This window comes from Lucilia cuprina, chromosome 2 (assembly GCF_022045245.1).
Source record: "Lucilia cuprina isolate Lc7/37 chromosome 2, ASM2204524v1, whole genome shotgun sequence".
NCBI lineage: Eukaryota > Metazoa > Arthropoda > Insecta > Diptera > Calliphoridae > Lucilia > Lucilia cuprina.
The window spans coordinates 3,620,356-3,642,421 of record NC_060950.1 but is presented as its reverse complement, the minus strand read 5'-3'; the positions used below and the strand labels follow the sequence as shown (position 1 = coordinate 3,642,421).

Below are 22,066 nucleotides of genomic sequence, written 5' to 3'. Positions count from 1 at the left end.
TCTAGTCTATAGTCTAGTCTATAGTCTAGTCTATAGTCTAGTCTAGTCTATAGTCTAGTCTAGTCTATAGTCTAGTCTATAGTCTAGTCTATAGTCTAGTCTATAGTCCAGTCCTTAGTCTAGTCTATAGTCTAGTCTTTAGTCTAGTCTTTAGTCTAGTCTATAGTCTAGTCTATTGTCTAGTCTATAGTCTAGTCTATAGTCTAATCTATAGTCTAGTTTATAGTCTAGTCTATAGGCTAGTCTATAGTCTAGCCCATAGTCTACTCTATAGTCTAGTCTATAGTCTAGCCTATAGTCTAGTCTATAGTCTAGTCTAAAGTCTAGTTCATAGTCTGGTCTATAGTCTAGTCTATAGTGTAGACTATAGTCTAGTCTATAGTCTAGTCTATAATCTAGTCTATAGTCTAGTCTATAATCTACTCTATAGTCTATGATCTAGTCTATAGTCTGGTCTATGGTCTAGTTTATAGTCTAGTTTATTGTCTAGTCTATAGTCTAGTATATTTCATTAAAATTTCTTCCTTGAATACAATTTTCGAGTGTGTAGTAAGGTTTGCTATACATTGAATACTCAGGTTGTCTCTTTATAATATACCTATTATGGGTTAACATACTACTTCTTTTGTACAATTTCGACCTCAAAACCAAAATTAAATCTTTATTTCGGGGCTAATCGCCATAAATACTGATATCTTAATGTATTTACCTTATTATTTGTTTATATATTTCTCACTGCCAATTTTACATAAATAAATTTGAAATAATTCCCTTGTAATTCTCACGTTCATGACGTTTGGTTACAAAACAATTTATTTAAACAAATTAAATAAAAATAAAACCTGAAACAAATGTAAAATAAATTAAGATTTTTGATACAATTTTGTATACAATGCAAAAAAACAACAAAACAAATTTAATTATTTGTTTTAACTAATGAAGGCAATAAAAATCATTTAGTTGTAAAAAAACAACAATTTAAAATAATCATATGTTTTAAAAAAACAAACATGCCAAAAAATTTTTCCAATCATTGAATACGTTAGAATACATTTATTTAAATTTTAGTTTTCATAATAAAATCATACAAACTAACATTTAGATAAAACATATTTGAACTAAATAATTGTTTATATGAAAATTAAAAAAAAAAATAAATTTCCCCAAAAACCTGATGACAAACTAAATAAACCGTAAATAGAAACTGTTACACTTTTGGTTTTTTTTTGACTCAGTCAAGCGTATTATTGGGTGCGTCTGGTCATCTGGTTAACAGCGCAACAGCATTTAACAAAAAAAATTTACACAAAAAGACCAATGACCGTACCAACAATAATAACAACAACATCCAACTCCACCTGTTGTTAGAAAGAAGGGCTTCAGTTGTATTGCAAAAAATATTGAAAATATTTTTCATTTTATTTCGAAATTTCAAACGTAATAGTTGTTGTTTTTATATTTAACTAATTTTGTTTTTTTAATTTTGTTCTAATTTTAGTTTATTTAAAAGAAAACAAATTAACAAACATGTCGGTGCTACGTACCATGTTGTTGCTGGCTTTGGGTGCCACCGTTACTTTGGCTCAAAGACGTTTAGCGTTACCTGATCCCAGAAGTTGTGCTAATCGTAAGTGGTAGAGTGGCAGAAATTTTTAAATTAATTAAAGATTTTAATTAAAATTATTTAAATTTTAATGTCTTTAGGTGTTCGACATGCCTCCTATCGTGATGCTCGAGGTGTTTCTCACTCATACTTCTTCAGTTGGGAACATGCTCCCACTCGCAGTTTAGAAGTCGATTGGTTGGATGCCCGTAACATTTGTCGTCGCCATTGTATGGATGCCGTTTCGCTTGAGACTCCCCAAGAAAATGAATTTGTTAAGCAACGCATTGCTCGTGGTAATGTACGTTATATTTGGACTTCTGGTCGCAAGTGTAATTTCGCTGGCTGTGATCGTCCCGATTTACAACCTCCCAATGAGAACGGTTGGTTCTGGTCTGGTTCAGGTGCTAAAATTGGTCCCACCTCTCAGCGCAACACTGGCGATTGGTCTCACACCGGTGGCTACAATCAACCTCAACCCGATAACCGTGAAGCAGCCCAGGGTAATGATGAATCTTGTCTCTCCATACTCAATAACTTTTACAATGATGGTGTCAAATGGCATGATGTTGCCTGTCATCATCTCAAACCATTTGTATGCGAAGATTCCGATGAACTTTTGAACTTTGTTCGCTCACGTAATCCTGGTCTTCGTCTGTAAAGTATATGATATTATTTTGGCCTTGTCCACTCCACCAACTCTTCTCACTCTCTTTTTAACTTTTTTCTATTATTGATCTATGGTTAATTGTTATCAAACAAAAAATTATGTTTATTTTATAGAAAAATGGGAAAAACAAAAATTACTTTTTAAGCTTAAATTTTAAAGAAAATCGTTTATTTATAAAAAATTCTGTTATTGTTTTTTTAAATCATTATTTGTTATACGAAATTCATCTTTGTTGTTGGAGATAATTTTGATTAATTTTATCTTTTCTCTTCTATTTAAAGTTACGAAAAATAATGGAAAAAATCAACAACAAAATTTCATTAAATACACATTTACTTTTTGTAATTATTTAATTATTATATTGATTCGCAAATGTATACAAAATTCATTAAAGACAAAAAAAAAAACAACTGCATTTATTTAAATAAAGAAAAACAAAATTATAAAAAGTATTAGTTTTATTTATTCCGGGCTTAAAGTTATTATACCCTACATCTCGATAATGCGGAGAGTATTGGTCCTACATCCCCCTCGAAGCATACTAATTGGCTCCGAATTATGTGAGTTATATCCGTACGCTAGACCATTTGTGTGTCTATGTAAACCTTGTGCGCTCATAAGGACGAAGCATTTAAATTGACCTATTATTTCGCCTAGTCTTAATACAAAATGTATTTTGATATGAGTCTAATTGATACTTTAGGTATTCGTAATCATCGTCCATTGTTTGATCCTAGCACCCGTACCGGTCCCCTTTTGAAAATGACTTAAAGGTCAAAATTCATTTATAAACACTAATATCACGATTTAATTCTGCATTAATAACTTGAATGTAGACATAAAATTCTCCACCAAAATTTATAAGGATAGGCCCATATTTAACCTTCCCCCTTATAACCCCTCTTTTAGAAAATCTCTTTTTTGTCAACAAATTTTTCTCTATATGATTCTATAAATCGACTTTCGAATAATCGAGCAATCGACTTTTTGTCGAAAAAAGTCGAAGTCGACTATTTTGTTCCAAAAAGTCGAAAAGTCAAAAATTGTAGAAACAAGTCAAAAATAGTCGAAAATTTTAAAAAAGTGGAAAAAAGTTAAAAACTCCACAAAAATTGGAAAACTCGAAAAAAGTCAAAAAATAGTCGGAAAAAATCGAAAGAGGTCAAATTTATTCAAAAAGTCGAAAAAATTTAAAAGTCGGAAAAAGTCGAAAAGTCGACTATTTATAAAATACTTATAGTCGAAAAGTCGACTTTTAATTAAATGAAAAAAGTCGAAAAATAGACTTTTCATAAAATGCAAAAAGTCGAAAAATAGACTTTTCATAAAATGCAAAAAGTCGAAAAATCGATTTTTCATAAAATGCAAAAAATCGAAAAGTCGAAAAATCGATTTTTCATAAAATGCAAAAAATCGAAAAGTCGAAAAATCGACTTTTCATAAAATGCAAAAAGTCGAAAAGTCGACTTTTAACTAAATGAAAAATGTCGAAAAGTCGACTTTTCGTTTCAACTATAGAACCCTATTGTTGAGATATCTGAGCATGATTTTCAACTTAAAGATGAAAGATTTTTTTTCGTAGGTGTGGCAACTTTGTTTGAATATCGATTTCTATTGAGGAAACGAATAAGTTTAGAAAAACAACTCGAGCGTAGAACAACCAACTTCAACTACTACTTAACGAATCAGCTATAATAAGACCAAAGCGGGTAGGCCACTCGAGAATACTGTAATATGTAAGTCTACATATAAGTCAGGAAATGAGGATGAATTGAGGAATTTGGTTAAGACCTTCGACTTAGGAATAACACTTTCAATAGTGATTACTAGTAGGGATGAGGAGTGCGCAACCTTAACTGACGGATTCAAGATGGAATATGGTACAGGGGCCGAAGTTTATCTGGTTGATGATTACATAAGAGTGTCCTATAGACTTCCGGACGAATGTAGCGAAGATCTTGCAAAGACACACATTATTAGGGGACCCGTGTTAACAATTTATGTTGATAGTCAGGCAGCACTTAAAGCTCTACAATGTCACCAAGCTAGAATGTCTATAACCTGTCCAATAACGGTTTTCTTAAAAATTTTATAACTTAAATTACTAGAGATATCTAGAGGAAGATTAATTTGTATTATGACCAAAATATTTCGCCTACTACTAATAACTATTAAAACGCATTAAAATATTTTTTTTTACTTTTAACATTTATTTAACGTAAGACATATTTTTTGATGATTTCTAAATTATCATTATTATTATTTTTATTTTAACACAAGAGAAAAAATAACTATATTTAGTAACTAATATTTCGATTATTCATTACGTTTATAGCGCATACATATACATATAAATATATAAGATGAGTTTTTGAATACTTTGGTAGTTGCATTTCAAAATTAAATTATAAAAAATAATAATATTACATATAGGTATTCAAGTGAATAGATTTAAGTTTTACAAAATATACAATACATACAAAATATATAGTTAATTAAAACTATGAAAATTTGTGATATTTTATAACAAAGGCATAGAGATTTTTTATAATAATTATAATAATAATAATAATAATAATATTATATACTAAATACATATAGATTCAAAAAAAGTCACTTAGGAATTTAGTGAAAAAAATTATATATAAACGGTTTAAAGTCAAACTTAAAAAAGTACATAACAGAAATTCAAGCACAGAAATAAATAATATTTTGGAATAAAGATTAAATTGTATAATAGTTTTATATATTTTAAATTTTTATTTGAATATCAAGTTAAGTTTAATAACTATATATTTTAATTATATAGTTAAGTTTTGATTCGAACTCGTTTTGGACTTTGCTTAAAAACTAATTATAGAAACTTAAATAAATGCAGAATTCAGCTTTAATTTTTATTAAAATTAAAAAATAAAAATATAAATTAAATTTTATAAAAAAATACATAACAAATAATAATCAATTAAACTGTCAAATAAAGCAAAATCATGCTTAAGTTTTTATAAAAAAAATATATATGTAATTTTATTAATATTAAATGTAAATATTATAAAAAAAATTAATTGAATTTGTGCTTTAAAGGATTTGAATTTGTAGGATTTTTGTGGGAATATGGATGGAGAGGATTTGATTCTTTGTAGGATTTATTAATAATTGTTTCAGTGTTAAATGGTTTTTGTTCGTATTTGTATATCAATGAGTTTTTAGTAAACTGGAAAACCTAAAATAAAAAAGTTAAAATATTAATTATGTATATATTTTAAAGAAACTTAAAATAATTGCATTTATTATTGAATGATTGAAAGCTTTTTATTAATTTCAAATATTGATTACAATTATGAAACCCCAATTCAAATATTACTACATATTAGTAAGATCTTTTTTGCTACATATTTTTAATTAGTAACTGTGATGAAGTAAAGTAATGAAATATATAAATTTAAAAAAGGAACATATTTTAAAAGAATAAATTAATGCATTGATAAATTTTAAATAAGAATAAGTTCAATGCGATATTATGTTTCAATGAATATTTTCAATGCAATGTTATTTACTATTGAAATTTTTCTTTGCGATATTATTTTTTGTTTAAATTGTTCAATGCGATATTATTTTCTAAAGAAACTGCTCAATGCTATTACTTTTAGTAGAAAACGTTCAATGCATTGTTATATTCTATGGAAAACGATCAGTTTAATGTTAATTTTCAATGCGATTAAGTTTCTTTTAGAAAACGATCAATGCGATGTAATTTTCCCTAAAAAAAGATCAATTCAATGTTATTTTCTAAAGATAGATTTCAATGTCAAAATTCTTTGCGATATTTTTGTTGAAATTGTTCAATGCGATATTGTTTTCTAAAGGAAATTTTCAATGCAATTTTCAAGGCGATTATATTTTCTAAAGAAAATGCTCAATGCGATGATATTTTTTACGAAAATGGTCATTGCGATGATATTTTCTAAAGAAATTGATCAATGGTATTACTTTTTTGTAGAAAACGTTCAATGCGTTATTATATTCTATGGAAAACAATCAGTTTGGTGTTATTTTCTAAAGATAAATTTCAATGCGATTATAAAGAAAATTTTTAATGCGATTAAGTTTTTTTTAGAAAACGATCAATGCAATGTTATTTTCCATAGAAAAGGATCAGTTAAATGTTATTTCCTAAAGATAAATTTCAATGCTACGATATTTCTAAAGAAAATTTTCAATTCAATGTAATTTTCATAAGAAATATTTTCATTGCGATGTGGAAATAAGAAATCTGGATGTTTTTTCTAAAGAAAATGTTAATTAAATTCAATTTTATTTTCTAAGGAAATGCAATCAAATTTCTTATATAAATTATGTAATGCAATGTTATTTTCTTTAAAAATCTATTAATGCGATACTATTATCGATTGAAAACTTGATGTTAATTTAATTTTCTAAAGAACATTTTCATATTAATGTTACTTTTGGAAAAATGTCAACGCAATGACATTTTGTTCAAAAAATGGTCAAGGCAATGCTATTTTCTATAGAAAAAAGTCAATATAGTGAATTTTTCTTATAAAATTTCCAATGCCAAGTAATTTTCCAAGTAAATTTGTGAATGCGATGTCATTTTTTATCAATAATATATAATGCGATGAAAATGTTTTCATAGAATGCAATGTTCTATAGTTAGTTTACAATAATTTTAATAGCATCGTTTTATTCTTTTCTAAAAATATTTCAATGCAAATTTGTCAATGCCATAATACTTTTTAACAAAAATGCCTAATGCAACAATAGTTTTTTTGAAAATTAAAAGCTTTAAAAGTGTTAAAGGTATAAAAATTCTAAACTAAACAAAGAAAACCTTAAAAACCCCATTTATTCATCCTTTATATTTTAGAAAAATTTCTTTAAATTTAATTATTTTATTATTCTAAAAATTCCCATTTTATCAAAATAACACTACAGGTTTTTGTTAAAATCTATGACAATCTATGATTTGAGTAATGGAAAAAGGTTATAAATTCGTGATTATACTAATGTAAAAAATTTTGTTGTTAGTAACATATTGTTAGATACAGACACAGAGGGAGAGAGAGAGACAGACAGACATACATATATGTATATTTATGATAGATAACACACAAACTACGTTTGAAAGATATATGTTTTTTTTTTAAATTTCGAGATATTTTGTTTTGTTTTCTTAAATTCTTTATCTACTAAGTAGAAGATAGTTATAGGGGAAGTACGAATAAGTTGAAAACGTTTTGGTTGTTGACATTAATTTTAGGCAGTACTTGAATTATTTGAAGCTCCACTAATGGCATTAAATAAGGCCATGCTATTGCGATGTGTTGCATTGGCACCTTCATCCAAAGGTTGAAAAGGTTCATCTAGCAATTCACTTAAGGCCTGACAAAGCTTCTGATAGTTTTCCTTAAGAGCGTTATGGTATTCTTTTTGATCGCTGCAAATCATGCGGGCATTTAATTGTAGAGCGGTATGACAAACACCTATGAAATCTCTGTTAATAGAAAAGAAAAATTATTAAAAGTTAAAGACAATTGAAAAGATTAGATTCACAAACCTGAAAACATCTTTTAAGTCCTCTACCCTATCTACGGAGAAGTTATTAACAACTTTGGGATCCAAAAACGCTTGAGCATAAGCCAAAGGACCAGCATTTACTTGCACTGCAACACTGCCTTGCAGTCTAAGCTGTAATTTCTTAACATCGGCTGGTGGTAGTATGGTTTCTTCTAATTCTGTTACTTTGGTTTGCATTTCATCTATGGCCACCTCTATGGGACTCAATTCTATAATTTCTCTAGATTTAACTGGTATACGTTTTAGCACATAGGGAAAGGAATAAGTTGCTAAAATAATGTTTAATTAGTTTTTAGTTTATTTTATAAGCTATTTATTTTACTTACTTTTTATAACAGTTTTACGTTTCCATTGCTCCTCGACCGCACCTCTAGCTGCTCCCGATTTTGTGAAAGGTGTTTCATACATAAATGTATCAACATCGTGATTTTGTTCAAACTCATTAAGTCTTTGATCGAGTTCATCTTTGGTAAAGAATGGTATCACATGTGTTACTTGTATATAAGCCAATTTGGGATCGAGTTCATTAACATTAACCTTTCAAAAAATATGATAAAGAACAATTAAATATAAATTTATGTTGATAGTATTTAACCAAATCTTATGCAATAGTTTCAGTTTTAATTTCGATATTGTAATGAAAAATTTTTAACATTTGGCAGTTCTTTTAAATTACAATTTTATTGGCATCACTACAAAAGAAATGACAATTTTGCTTTTCAAAATATTTCATATATTTTCGAAGATTTGGAAAAATTTTATATTTTTGTTAATTTTATTTTACCGTCGATATTCTAAAACTGTTTCATACAAGAATCTTATAAATATTTTAGAAAAGTGTTCCCAAAAACTAGCAATGTCTGGTGATCAAGTTTTGCAGAAACCATTGCTATCATTTGAAACTCCTGCAAAACAAAATGTACTCAGTGAAAAGTCTAAAGAATCTAAAAATATTATTGTTAGTGTTAAAGGACATATGATTCAATCAAATTTAAATCCAAATGCATTAGAATTTATACCCTCCTTTAAGGAAAAAAAGCCACAAATTTTTTTAAATGAAGTCTTGAGAAAATCGGTATTAAAAGTTACCATAGAAGACAACTTAAACCAAGAGAGAAACTTTAAAAAAGATGAACTTTTAAGTAATGAAAGGAAATTAATACAGGAATATAAAAGTATAGAAACTAATTATATAAGAGATATGGCAGATATCAAAGAAATAGAAGCATTCAATAATAATATTGAAAGAAATCAATTATTAACATTATTTGCTAGTTCCTCTAAAGTTCAAGATTCAAGTTCTGAAACAGAAAACGTGATATTAGAAGATGATTGTAGAGTTGAAAATATATTAGAGGAAATTAATGATGTAAATAAGTCTAATAAAGAAGATAAAAATAATGAAGAAAATAAGTCTAATCATGAAGATAAACCTGGTTTAATTGAAAACATTTTTAAAAGCAGTGATGATAACAACAAAAAACATGATGTTAATATAGCGCAGGTTATGGAAAATCAAAAAAATCTTCAGGAACATAAAAGCTTAGAAAAGAACGCCGAAAGAACGACTGATATTGAATCTCAAAGCTTGAAAAGTGAGAAACAAGGACAAAAGGAAATTAAAACAAAAGATTGTACCAATATAAAGGATTCTAATAAGACAGATGTTTCAAATATAACTACCACTGGCAAACAACATAAGCTGCAAGCTAACGACAAAATTTTGAATATAAAAGACCCTAAAATCAAATCGAACTTAACAAATAGGGGAGCAATTGGAAAAACAAGTGCATCAACATCTCAACAAAACTATGGTAATGTTTCAAGAACAGGAACAACTGGAAAAACAAACGTATCAACAGCTCAACAATATCTAGTTAAAGAAACCAAAAAACTAAGTACAGATAAAGATATCAAACTTAAAGCACCAGCAGCGATTTCTCAAAACTGCAAAATATCCAAAACTGTAAAAAATAATTTAATAACAAAAACAACAACAGATTTAAAACAACCATGTTTATCCTTAAAGAAACCTGCAATCCAAGCTAGTAAATTTGAAACAAGAACTAGTAAAAACAAAGATTCAATTTCAAATAGATCTTCCAGTTTCACCGATAAAAGTTCAACCTCTACCAGGTAGATTACAAAATATAAAAATCTTTTTCATTTTTCAAAACTTGTGCTTATTTTAGATCTTCTACACAAAGTAGTCGCATAAAACCTGTACAAACTCCTAAAACAAAAGATAGTGTTTCAAAATCGCCTAGAGCTACGGTTTCTTCGAAGTTGCGTAAGACGGAAACTCAAAAAGTAAGCTGAATTTGAGACAATTATTGTTTTCCTTAGTAAGAAAATATTTGTCAATTTTGTTTTCTATCATTTTGTTTGTTTAGCGTCGAAATTTATTTTTTGATCTTGATACTATTAAAATGTCGGACTTTTTATTTAAATAAAATATTGAGATGTTATATGGCGGTAAGATTTTAACAGGAGTTTTGAATGTTTTAAATAAAAAAATTAAATTTAACAATACAAAAAATAAAATTTAGAAAAATCTTATTTTCAAATCTGTTAATTATTTTGAAAATTTATAAAAAAAAGTCTAAACGATATTTGGTCATTTCAGCCAATTGTGTCTTCTAGTTAAATATTCAGTTATCAACAACTTACCGGTGATGAATCCATAATTAATTTCACAACATCCGCACCAAATTTCTCCTTGTACTGTTTTGCTAAACGTTCGGATATCTCACTTAAGGAAGTCAATTTAGGTTCCTTATAAACATATTCTACAGCATGATCTTCTTCGAAATAAACCTAAAATTTATAAAAATTTTAAAAATATTTAATTAAAATTAAACAACTTTGAACAAAATTGTAACTTACCATTCCATAGAAAACAACACGATAAAATCTGCCCAACATGCGCTTGCCAGAACGATTCACCTCAATAATTTTACTATAAGCCTTGGCTAAATGTTCATAGGATTCTTGTAGATCATTGTAATTTCTTGTTCTCTCATAAATGGGCAATATTAGCTTATACAATTCTCCCAAACATTCATAACGTTCGGCAGAATCCAAAAATACTGCACATTGTTTTAATTGTTCCAATAGCATTTGTTCGGTATATTGAGAATCCTGAGAACCAGCATCCAATTTGAGACCTTGTTCATCGCGATTAATATTGCGTGAAATTTTGCTAAAAGCCAAAGAGCCCCAATTAATGCTGCAGCCACCCTTCAAACGCAGATATTCGGACATCAAGGCGGCTATGTGCAGATGACAACAGGCTGCTTCGGAAATATTACCATTCTGTTCATGATTACGAGCCATAGTCACCAGCCAGGTGTGTCGTAGTTCTGGTGTAGAGGCATAGGAATTGGCTAAAGAATATTGTAACTCTAGCAAGCGTTCTGGATCCATATGGTGAGCTTGCATTTGAGCCGTAGCCATTAAAACAGTTCGCACTCTGCGTGTTAGATCTTTGACCTCTACTGGAAAACCGGTACCCTTCATAGCCTTATCACTATTCGCATAACTATTGATGACCGATAAACTCTCTTGAAAACGTGCATTATTCAGACCAATTACATTGCCAATCATTTGTGAGACCGAAATGATGACCTGTAAATGTACCCGCGTTAAACCTTTACGTCCGCTAAACTCGAAATTGCTACGCATTAGTAGATAAAGAACTGCACAGGATTCATGTCTAATTTGCACTAGACGACTGTCACACGCCTTTAGTAATTCGTATACCATTTGACCGCACAATATGGCATTGCCTTTAAAAAGAGCCGGCGAAAAGTTGTTGATGAAAGCACGCAGAGCAGCAAAAACATGTTTGGAAAGATTTTCCGATTGACCCAGTTGCAGAAACTTGAGATAAACACGCGCCAATTTTGGTAATATGAGACTGTCTATGAGTTTAAGTTTAAATTGTACTGCAAATAAACCCAAACAATCCAATATGATCATACCAACTTCAGTGGCCAGATTTGATTCATATAAAGCCTGTTGACTTCTAGTGGTTTCACTTAATAAATTCTCTCGATTGTGTGTTAAATTTAAGGTACCTGTTTCATTTAAATTAGAGGAGTTTTCTAAAGCAGCTGGTGATGTTCTGGCTGGTAGAGTACTAGCTTTGGCTGCTCTTACTGCTCGAGCATCTCTGGATTCTTCATTTAAATGTAGATTTTTCTTACCCACATAACGAAATTGTATGAGACATAATTCCAAAATGGTCATAAAGTTAATGGTTTCGGTTTCATTGCAATTTTGCCACCAACCAATCATTTGTTCTTGTGATAAATGTTTAATGACAAACAGGAAGCCCAATAGGAGATCTTTGCTTTCAGCTGCTGAGAATTTATCACATCTTTGCATGACGGTGGCATGAGTTACGCTAATAGAGCGATTGTGACCATTTCTTAAAGCCACATCCATATTTTCTATATGATTACCATTGGCTCCCAAGGTGGTATCTTGAGAGTTTTGTGAATCGGATGTTAGGGAGTTAAGGGATGAATCTGAACAGCCATTGGTAATAACAGTACCAGCTATTGCAGCCAAGTAATTGGTTTCCTTAAGATGTACCGAAGCTCTAACTGGACTGGGATGCTCAATGTGCAAAGTTGCTCTGTTTTTACCTCTAGGAGTAGACGTATTGGAATTCAAAGTCGAATCTTTGCCAAAAACATAACTACTGGAGCACGAAAGCCTTTGAGTATAGGAAGCAGAGTCGGCATAAACATGACCATTGGGTGTGGTTACCTCTGAGAGATCGTCGATTCTTTGTATATTATCCATTACTATACCCAACCAGGGTACATACAACAAAGCAATCCTAGATAGTTGTCCCTTATTCTGATAACGATCATCCAATTCATGTTTCGCCAATAGGTTTTTCAATACCATCAAGGCATGTTTTCTAACATTACCCACTTCATTCAAACTACTCTTCAGTTCTTGTAACAATAAGCCCGATAGGAAATGTTGTCGGCAGAAATCCTCCGTTAAATTAAAATGTTGCATCATTTCGGGAGGACGATTTTTGGGATTCAAAACAAATGGCAAGTTAAAGGGCACATAGTGTTCATGTTGACAAATTTCTTGAAGGAAATTAAATTTAAACTCCTGTAAAACACGAGGATCTCCGGGAGAAAATTGTTCCATGTAGTAGCGTATTAGTTTAAAAACAAAACCACGATCCATAAATGTCAAGGCTCTACGAACAAATTGTGATAATGACTTATTAAGATGTTGGGTTTCCACGGGTAAATCTTTGTAGCGTGATATCAAATAGGGTATCAAGACCTTAATAAGATTTTCCAGTCTTTCAGGGAATTCTTTTGGAAATCTTTCATTTCTTAACATACGTATCCGACCCGTATCCAAAAGATGTTGCGACATACTTTTAACGATCAAATCAAAAAATATACCCGAGTAACGCATAAACTTATTGACTACCAAAAAGTCGGTATTATTGGGATGCAAAATAGAGGGCAAATGTTTGCACAATTCACCATGTACAGTACGTGAAATCTTTTGGGAAAAATAGGGTGCATGAAAGACATAGGTTACATAGGAAGTTAATAACTCCTTGCGTCCGGCTTCCTCCGTTATCATGTGTATAATGTTTATAAGTAAACGTATAATATTCAAGCCAACTTCTTCAGATTGCGTGTGCACCAATAAGGTAAAGAGTTCATTTAGTATAGTAGGCAAATAGTTGATAAGGGTGGTAATATCAATAGCATGAGCTGCTTTTAGAATTTTACAGGTTTCCGTTTCAGCTGGCATAGCCGTAGTTTTGCCACCTTCCAACAGACGTTCGGAATGAGCAAATAAATTGTGTAAATGTTGATCGGCTGTGTGTACTGTAGAATCCATACGCAGGGCCACACCAAACAGCGGTCTTTGATTATCGATCCATTGTATATCTGGCCCACAATTCTGCTAAAAATAGGGTATTTTTTTGTAGATAGCCGAAAATAGTATAGGACAGGGTAAAGTATGGTAAAGTAACAAAGAAACAGTGTGTAGTGTGTGATCATGATAAGGAGTAATAGTGGACAGAGAGACAAACAATGATGTTTTTGTAGTGTTGAAAAATGTATGGTATGGTAAGGTTATGACCACATCCATGGAAAATAAAAAAAAGAAAAGTGAAGATGAAAAAACAAAAACAGTTAGAAAACGTTTGTAAATGAACAAAATGTGTTTTATAAAAATAAATGTAAAAAAACATAAAATAATGAATGTAAAATGTATGAACGTTTTTGTATTAACAATTAAAAATTTTAAAAAATCATGGAATGCTTTAAAGCTTAACTAGACTTTAATTTTTAGATTAGACAATTTTTCAACCCCAAATTTTTTTAGTTGAATATTTATCTAGCTGTCCCAAAATATATTAAATATATTTATTTATTTTGTTATTTATTTATATAAATTTTATGAAATGCAAAAATGTTAGAAACAAATAATTTTCAACTGGCAACACTTTTATTAAAACTGTTACTGTTAGTTATGTCGTTAACAGTACTTCTCAAACTGTTCAACTCACAGTTATTTTAAAACTGTAAAGCTTATGGATGTTAATAACATAAAATGTTATATGTAAAAATATAACAATGAAATGTTAACGGAAATTTCATGAAATGACAAATACACACAAACAATGTAATTATTATAAATGTAAAGTTAAGTGGCACATATTTATATGACTCCGTGGCGCAACGGTAGCGCGTCTGACTCCAGATCAGAAGGTTGCGTGTTCAAATCACGTCGGGGTCAAACAATGATTTTTTTTAATTTTTAATTAAATTTAACAAATAATAAAATTTATTTAATAAATTAAATCGTTGAGCCTGTCCGTTTACTTACTTAATTAGTTTAGTTCAGTTCGTCTTTTTTACATTTTGTAGCAAGCAAACGAACAGGCGTTAAAAACAAACTAATACTATTGTACTTACCCCTTTGCCCAAGCCTAAGGGCTGAATGCTTAAGTACCCGACAGGCAAAGTAGCTGCTACTGGAATGACTTGTTCATCCAAATTTATTTTACCTTTTTGCAATAACGGCAGCCAGGCATAACCGATGGGTGTTTCGAACGTAGCATTAGCATCACGTTTTTTACCCAAATTACAAGAAACATGATAAAAAGAAAACAGAAGATGATGTTCGGGAAATATACCCAAAGGTAAACGTAATTTTAATTCTTCATACCACAAGGGAGTGGTGTTGTGATGAAGAACTGGGCAGGCTATTTGGGAGACTAGAAAATCTTGACCTGGACGGCCATATATGCACTAAAACCATGAAAAAATAACAATAAGTATTCAGAGACAAAATGAATTTAGTTTTAATTATAATTCTTGTTTACATACCTTCAATGGCTTGGAATTTTCATGATCAGAATCTCTTAATTCTACCACAACTGTTATATTGCGAGCCCGGGAGAATATTTTCTGACTATCGAATTGTAAGTTTAAGGGATAAACAAATAAATGATTACAAAATGTTGTAAATGGATGACAATCTCGTTCGGAAGTACTTTGGAATTCGGTTATTTCTAAAGTAACTGGCTTGTTGGGTGGACAGGTGGAGTTAACCAAAGGTACTAATGATTTGGTAAATGAGCCTACATAATTATTTCAAAAGTGTTAGCATTACACATATTTAAATATAAAAACAAACAAAATAACACATACCTTCCACTTTTTCTACCTCCTCTATCATTAATTTCAATTGTCCCGGTATAACCGTTAATTTACTTAATTTATCTGGTTTTCGATATTCGGCTAATAATTTCAATAACTCCTCATCTTTGAGTTTATTTACTTCTTGTCGATAGATGGTATTAAATTCAAATTCACCATCTTTTTCTGTATCCAATTCATTGCTGTATGAACGAAATAGAGGCTTGGCTGCCCAGCCAAATGGTTGTCTATAATGGCCAATGTTCTGGGCATAGTTACGTATATTCTTGTGTAGTTTTTGAGCAAATCTGGGATCTCTATTGGCTTTTAAGTAGGGTTCCACAGCCTGTACTATATTTCCTTGCAAGATTTTCTCTATTTTTAGCACCAGAAATATATCTGAATGAGGCGAGGTAACTGAAAATAAAGCCTGCTTTAACTGTGAAAACTGCTCCTTGTTGAATCTCTGCAATTCTGTCGAAAGATTTTCTATAAGCGTACTATAGGCTTGCGAAGTACTACGTGTACGTTCATCATGCACATCTTTTTTGGGAACATTTGCAGCGGCCACTGAATGTGGCACGGGTGTTGAGGGTAACATATCACGCACATGCTCATCGTTAATGTTGAAGTAAAATGATTCTGTAAGTTTGCGTCCTGCGCGTACATCATACAGAGCCAGACTAGTTATATAGGGTTCAACCTGACAGACATGACTGCCATCGGCCGAACTTTGACTATCGGAAGGACATTGTAGGCGAAATTTTAGACTTTGACAACTAAGGAATATACGTTTGCCAAATTGTTCTCTATACTGATCGACATTATCGGCAGGTGTTGCTTTCGAACTCGATTGGTAATTGGCAAAAAGTCTTCGTCTATTTTCTCGTCTTGCCTGTGCTATGGATATATCAGTTTCTCTTCCGTATTTAATTAATTGTGGATTCATAGATTGATCAAGACCCTTAAGGGTACCAAACATCACAGTATTAGGACTTGGAGGAGGTGTTCTTTCGAGTGATGCTACTCGTTTATCTTCTTGGATTTTGTTCTGTTGCAATACTAATGAGAGTTTACTTAACCAGTCCTTGAGATCTTCTTCATTTTCGGCAGCTAATGTAAAAGATTTATGACCGGCAGTCATGCGTAGTTCAAAGCAATAGCGACTACGTTTAGGATTCTGTAAAAGATTATTAATAAAATGAATTTAAATAAAATAATTATTTGTTTTGGCAATTTTTTAAATCTGATTTTAATTTTCACACTCACCTGCACAACTTCAGTGCAAAAGTCCATGACTATGGTGGCCTTCGCTTCACCCTGTTTTTCATCTTTGTGTAGTTCTAATATATAAGTACCATCCACTTCTTGGCGTAGATAACAATATCTGGAAAAATTCAATAAATAATAAGTTTAAAACACTTAGTAAATAACAAACTCACCTTCTTTTAAAAGACTTGTTACCAATATTAGCAAACATACGATCTGAACCCGAGTCCGGACCTTTTAGCAAATAACCTTGTTTAGTAATGGAATCAGCCTGAGACCGTGACATTTGCTCGTCGATACGATCTTGATCGGCATCAATTTCATAGACTTCTTCTCTTAAAACTTCTGAGGAAGTTTTTCTGTAAATAAAGGATAAATTTGGTTATATACAACAGATCTTTTCTATATTAAGCTTACTTTGGTAGATCATGACAAGTTCCACCATATTCATGGTATTTATAATGTATTAAATGATTTTTAGCACGATACGTATACAAGGCCTGACGCGTAAAACGTGAACATTCAAATTTCGGCTTAGCCGGAGGACCAACTCCATTATTTATCAACGAATCACCTATGGTATCTAAATCATCATCATCTTCGGGTTGTGCTAAATTACTTGATTTGAGTGTTGATGATGACGAGGAGGATATGGATTTAGTTGTGCCATTTGTTGTGGACAGCGCCGATTCGTATGATTCCAATGATGAGGTAGGTGATTTAATAGAATTAAGTTGTGGCGCTGAGGTTTGTGAACATTTGCGTGAAATGTTACCACCATTTTGTTGCTGTTGTTGTTGTATGGAACCATTAGAAGTTGTAGATTGACTACTCAACTGTCGTTGCGTTAAACGCGGACTATTGGAAGCACTGCTATTCTGTCTTGTTACATTATGTGATCCATTAGTGGATGTTGATCCACCATACAAGGGACATACTATCGTTTCATTGGGGGGTTCAAAGCGATCTATTATGGATTTGGATTTTGTGCGTACTTTGCGGGGTAAAATTTTTTCCTGCAATCGTTAAAATTTTACTTAATTAATTATCTCAATTATGGAAATATTTTACCGCATTATTATACTTACCGATACATCATCACTTGGATATATAAGTAATTCTCTTTGGGGATCATTTTGTATTAGAGTTTTGTTTTTGGAGATGAAGCTTTCAAAGTCTATGGGTTCCACTACGAGGGGTTTATTCTAAAAGTATAAAAAAAGATAGAAATATTAGTTTCGTTTTATTTAAGTAATGCAAAACAATTGTCCAATTTACAATCAATGTTGTATTGTAGTATTTCGTAATTTTTTTATTTTTAATTTGTTTTTGTTTCAAAAAATTGTATTTGAAAATTTTTTAAGACTTACAACACTACAACGATACGACATCGATTGTACAAATATGAATTGTTTTAAGTAGTTTTCATGCAATTACATATAAATTTTTAGGTAAAATTTTAAAATTGAAATTTTTGATGAATATTCGAATTTTTAATGAATAATTGAATATTTTAATGAATTATTAAATTTTTGTTAAAAATTCAAATTTTTGTTGAACATTCAGTTTTTGATAAATAATATAATTTCATGACTATTTCATAAAACTACGTAATTTTTTTTTTTTTTTGAATATTTTAAGAATATTAAAATGTTTGTTCTAGTTTTAAATTATTTACGATTAATGTGTGAATAAATAGTAATAAATTCCGTATGGCCAAGTAATAAATTAAACAAAGTAAAACAGGTGGGTCGCTTTAATGGCTCCTCTGAATAAGACTATAAGAAAACAATAGAAATAAACTTAAAGGAGGGGCTAAGGAAATGTCACTTCTATATGTTGGAGTGGTCAAGAAAATTAATGACAAAATATTTATAAGCTAAAAATTGGATTAACAAAATAAAAAAAAAAACTTTTTCATTGACCTCAACAAAAAGTAAATATTACAAAATCTAAACACAAATGAAAAAACCTAAACAAACGAAAAACGCCAAAAAATAATATATTTATTTACATGTTTAAAACAAATTTGGAAACTAATTTTGTTGTAAAATAAAATGAATAGACAGACAGAATAGAATAGAATAAAATACTATTCTATTTTATACAAATACGTACATACATATAGATCAAAAAAATGTGTTGTTTGGAATAGAATAAACTTACATATTTAAATATGTATACTAAAAGCGGTCAAGGTTAGTTACACTATTGTATTTATATATGTATGTATTTCTAGGGAATTTGTTAAAATTTATAGCAATGTTAAATAATTTCTAATTTCATTTGTTTACTAATTTAATAGTAATATTTTTTACTTAAATGGTTTTATCGTTTTTTTTTCTCCCTTCCATCATTATAAATCTTTAAGAATGAACCTTCATTATAATGAAGGGCATTGAACGTCTTGTCTTATATTATGTCTATTTGTTTATCCACTTATCCACAAAAGAATTTATTTAGTGATAAATTTATTGAATTTTTGTTTGTAATATCTCTTTTTCTCAATAGATTTTCTGTTTGTTTTAATATTTTATTGGATAATGTTTTGTTTGTATATTTTATATTTTACGATATAAAACATTCATTTGGTAAATTTTTCTGGAAAAAAACTCATAAATTACACATGTTTTTATCATTCCTTTTCGTTAATATTATGGTTCAAAGAGATGAGCAATCAATATATTGAATAAACTAATAATGTTAAGTGATCTGTGTAAGTGGTATTATGAAAGAAGTTTTAAATTGAAATTATTTTTATTCGATATTTGATGGATTTGTAATTAGCAAAGACATTTTATTGATGAATTTTTAATTAATTATTAAAATATCATAAAAGAACAAAAGGGATTTGATTAAAGTCCAAAGTTTTGATAATTATTTAGGTAAGATGAGTAGCCACTTCAATAAATCATGGGGGTCCACCCAAATGCGTTTTCCCGTTGTGATGCCCTTGTGGTCGTAGGAGTAATTATGTTTACCTTTCTACCTAAACCAACCGGTTTGATCCATAAAGTTTAGAATATTTTTAAGGGAAATCCCCCTTAGAAAAGTTAGATCAGCAAAGCCGAAACAATGTTTTCGGCGAATGGTGCGTAATTACAGAGGAGTTGAGGTATTGTTTCCTATACCTCTTCATTTTTATTACAACTCCTATAAAATTTTTGGTGAATATTTGAATTTTTAATTAATATTTGATTTTTTGATGAATATTCGATTTTGATACGATTTGATACCGATATTTTAATGATCACATGAATTTTTAATGAATGTTGAAAATTTTTTATAAAAGATAATTGAATTAAAATTTTCATCAAGTTTTGAATTAAAAAAATTATAATTTTTAAAAAATTATTTGAATTTTTAAAGAAGTTTTTTTAATTTTGAGATAATTTAAAGTTAAAGTTTGTAATGAATACATTTATGACTAATACTTTTTTCTATATATTTCTTTTGTAAATATTTTTTTTTTGTATTTAGTATTATAAATAATAATAATTTAAACAAATTTCCTCTTAATTTATTAAATCAACTTCAATATTTTTTTTCAATTTTTATTGTTTAATTAGTAAAAACATAAATATTTATTAAATTGAATTCCAATAAATATTACTATTTAATTACTGTTCTAAATACATTTTCTTATTTTGTCTAATAAATTATGAGGTCATTATATATAAACAAAACTCTATTCCATTCAGTAGAAAAAGTTCATTTAGTTTATCGCTCAATAGGCATTACTAATATGCATTTTCTACAGTTCTTCGTTTTCTTGTGCGTTGCATTCACGTTTCGTAAATTCCATTAAAAAAATTCAATTCATAAATACTATTGTAATTGAATAGAATAGAATCGAATAGTCAGTCGTCATAAAAAAGAATTTAAGAAAAGAAAAAAAACTTTAAAAATAAAACACACTCATGCTGCATGAATGCGTTTTATTAAACAGGGAGTTTTCTTAAAAGCTGTTAGTTAATATGGAATGTGGAAGTCATTTTCAAATTAGTCATACTATAAAAATTAAATTGGAAATTTGAGAAATATTTTAAACATCTTTTTTAGTTTAATAATGTAACACTAACTAAATCTTTATTACAAATCTGATCTGCTTTAAAAAACGCACAATGTTTATATTTTTTTTTGCTTAAACAATGTTTTGCTCCAATTTTTAAATTTTAAAATAAATATTGAACAAAAATGCCCGCCTGTTTGCCACAATTGCATATTTAGTAGTGCATGTTTTGTAAATTTCTTTTTGTTAAAATGAGAACTACAATACATTTCTTATTCGTTTAAAATTGTTGATTAATAGTATTCAATGCAATTCTTTTTTAAAATGCTGATAAAAAAACACTTGTTATTTTTCATGTTTATGCAAAAATTCAATAAGCATTTTTTTTAAACTAGTCACGATTTAATTTCACACATCAAGGCAATTCAATATTTAATGCAATCTAAATAAATTGAAAAATTCTAAAAATACCATAGAATTGTAATGAGTTTCAAATGATTTTGAAAACAAAGAATTAGAATTTCTAAAGTTACATAATTTACTAACATTTCTTTATGAATTTTTAATTTTTTTCTATATATTAAATGTTGTAATAAATATTCAAATCCTATTAATTCAATATTTTTTTAACCACATTTAACTACATTTTATTAAATAACAATTTACAAATTGGTTTAATATTTTCTCTCATAATATACATACATATGTATGCGTCTACCCATATGGTCAGTTATAGTAGTAAACTCAATAAACAAATTTGAAAATAAAACCACATTTACAGCCACTGTTGTCTCGACTACGCATAAAATGCCAAACATATTTTGTGGCATAATTTGGTCATTGACATTAAAATAGTTTCATGTACTTTTATTTTATTACAATATATGCTCTACGCTAATTGCAAGTGGTAGAGTTGGTTAGTTAAAATGTTTAAAACAAATTAAAATAGCAGTCTGGGACCGAATTGTCACTCACGTGATAGAATGAACTTTGGTATTGTGAATAAATTTTGACAACGAAATTAAGGTAACTTGATTTCGATAGATAAACTTATAAAACTTAACGAATGTGGATCACATACTGAACTAGACTGACTGAACTAAAACGGAACTTGAACTGAACTAGAACTGAACTAGAACTGAACTAGAACTGAACTAGAACTGAACTAGAACTGAACTAGAACTGAACTAGAACTGAACTAGAACTGAACT

General features: G+C 29.5%; 3 protein-coding genes and 1 non-coding gene across 12 annotated transcripts in view; 3 read left to right on the top strand and 1 right to left on the bottom strand.

The window, feature by feature from the left end:
* The window catches only part of LOC111680624, a 19,555-nt gene extending 16,898 nt beyond the window's left edge, over window positions 1-2,657 (top strand). Inside the window, exons 2-3 of the mRNA XM_023442299.2 lie at window positions 1,499-1,627; window positions 1,705-2,657. Of these exons, the coding sequence (XP_023298067.1) occupies window positions 1,528-1,627; window positions 1,705-2,264 (660 nt within the window). The 5' untranslated portion in view covers window positions 1,499-1,527 and the 3' untranslated portion in view covers window positions 2,265-2,657. The remainder of the gene's footprint in view (window positions 1-1,498; window positions 1,628-1,704) is intronic.
* A 2,314-nt stretch (window positions 2,658-4,971) lies between these two features.
* Window positions 4,972-22,066, bottom strand: part of LOC111680794 (dedicator of cytokinesis protein 9) — a 39,155-nt gene continuing 22,060 nt past the window's right edge. For 3 of the 8 annotated variants that reach the window (XM_046945735.1, XM_046945769.1, XM_046945741.1), the window contains 13 exons: window positions 17,932-18,048; window positions 17,261-17,859; window positions 17,017-17,202; window positions 16,844-16,961; window positions 15,587-16,754; window positions 15,263-15,516; window positions 14,849-15,184; window positions 10,755-13,829; window positions 10,539-10,685; window positions 8,195-8,405; window positions 7,849-8,137; window positions 7,559-7,785; window positions 4,972-5,493 (listed from right to left, as the gene is read on the bottom strand). In XM_046945735.1, the coding sequence (XP_046801691.1) occupies window positions 5,477-5,493; window positions 7,559-7,785; window positions 7,849-8,137; window positions 8,195-8,405; window positions 10,539-10,685; window positions 10,755-13,829; window positions 14,849-15,184; window positions 15,263-15,516; window positions 15,587-16,754; window positions 16,844-16,961; window positions 17,017-17,202; window positions 17,261-17,859; window positions 17,932-18,048 (6,744 nt within the window). In that variant the 3' untranslated portion in view covers window positions 4,972-5,476. Of the gene's footprint in view, window positions 7,786-7,848; window positions 8,138-8,194; window positions 8,406-10,538; window positions 10,686-10,754; window positions 13,830-14,848; window positions 15,185-15,262; window positions 15,517-15,586; window positions 16,755-16,843; window positions 16,962-17,016; window positions 17,203-17,260; window positions 17,860-17,931; window positions 18,049-22,066 lie in introns of all 8 variants that reach the window. The other 5 variants (XM_046945755.1, XM_046945770.1, XM_046945760.1 and 2 more) reach the window with 3 other exon arrangements.
* On the top strand, window positions 8,605-10,427 carry LOC124418698 (intracellular protein transport protein USO1-like). 2 transcript variants are annotated; one of them, XM_046945789.1, is made up of 4 exons: window positions 8,605-9,508; window positions 9,542-10,004; window positions 10,061-10,178; window positions 10,262-10,427. In XM_046945789.1, the coding sequence occupies exons 1-4, from the start codon at window positions 8,725-8,727 to the stop codon at window positions 10,319-10,321; spliced, it is 1,425 nt and encodes a 474-aa protein (XP_046801745.1). In that variant the 5' UTR covers window positions 8,605-8,724; the 3' UTR covers window positions 10,322-10,427. The 2 variants fall into 2 exon arrangements, with proteins under 2 accessions (XP_046801745.1, XP_046801742.1); XM_046945786.1 differs by having other exon boundaries at window positions 8,605-10,004.
* Trnaw-cca lies at window positions 14,598-14,669 on the top strand. Its single transcript has one exon. It is a non-coding gene; the product is annotated as a tRNA-Trp (tRNA).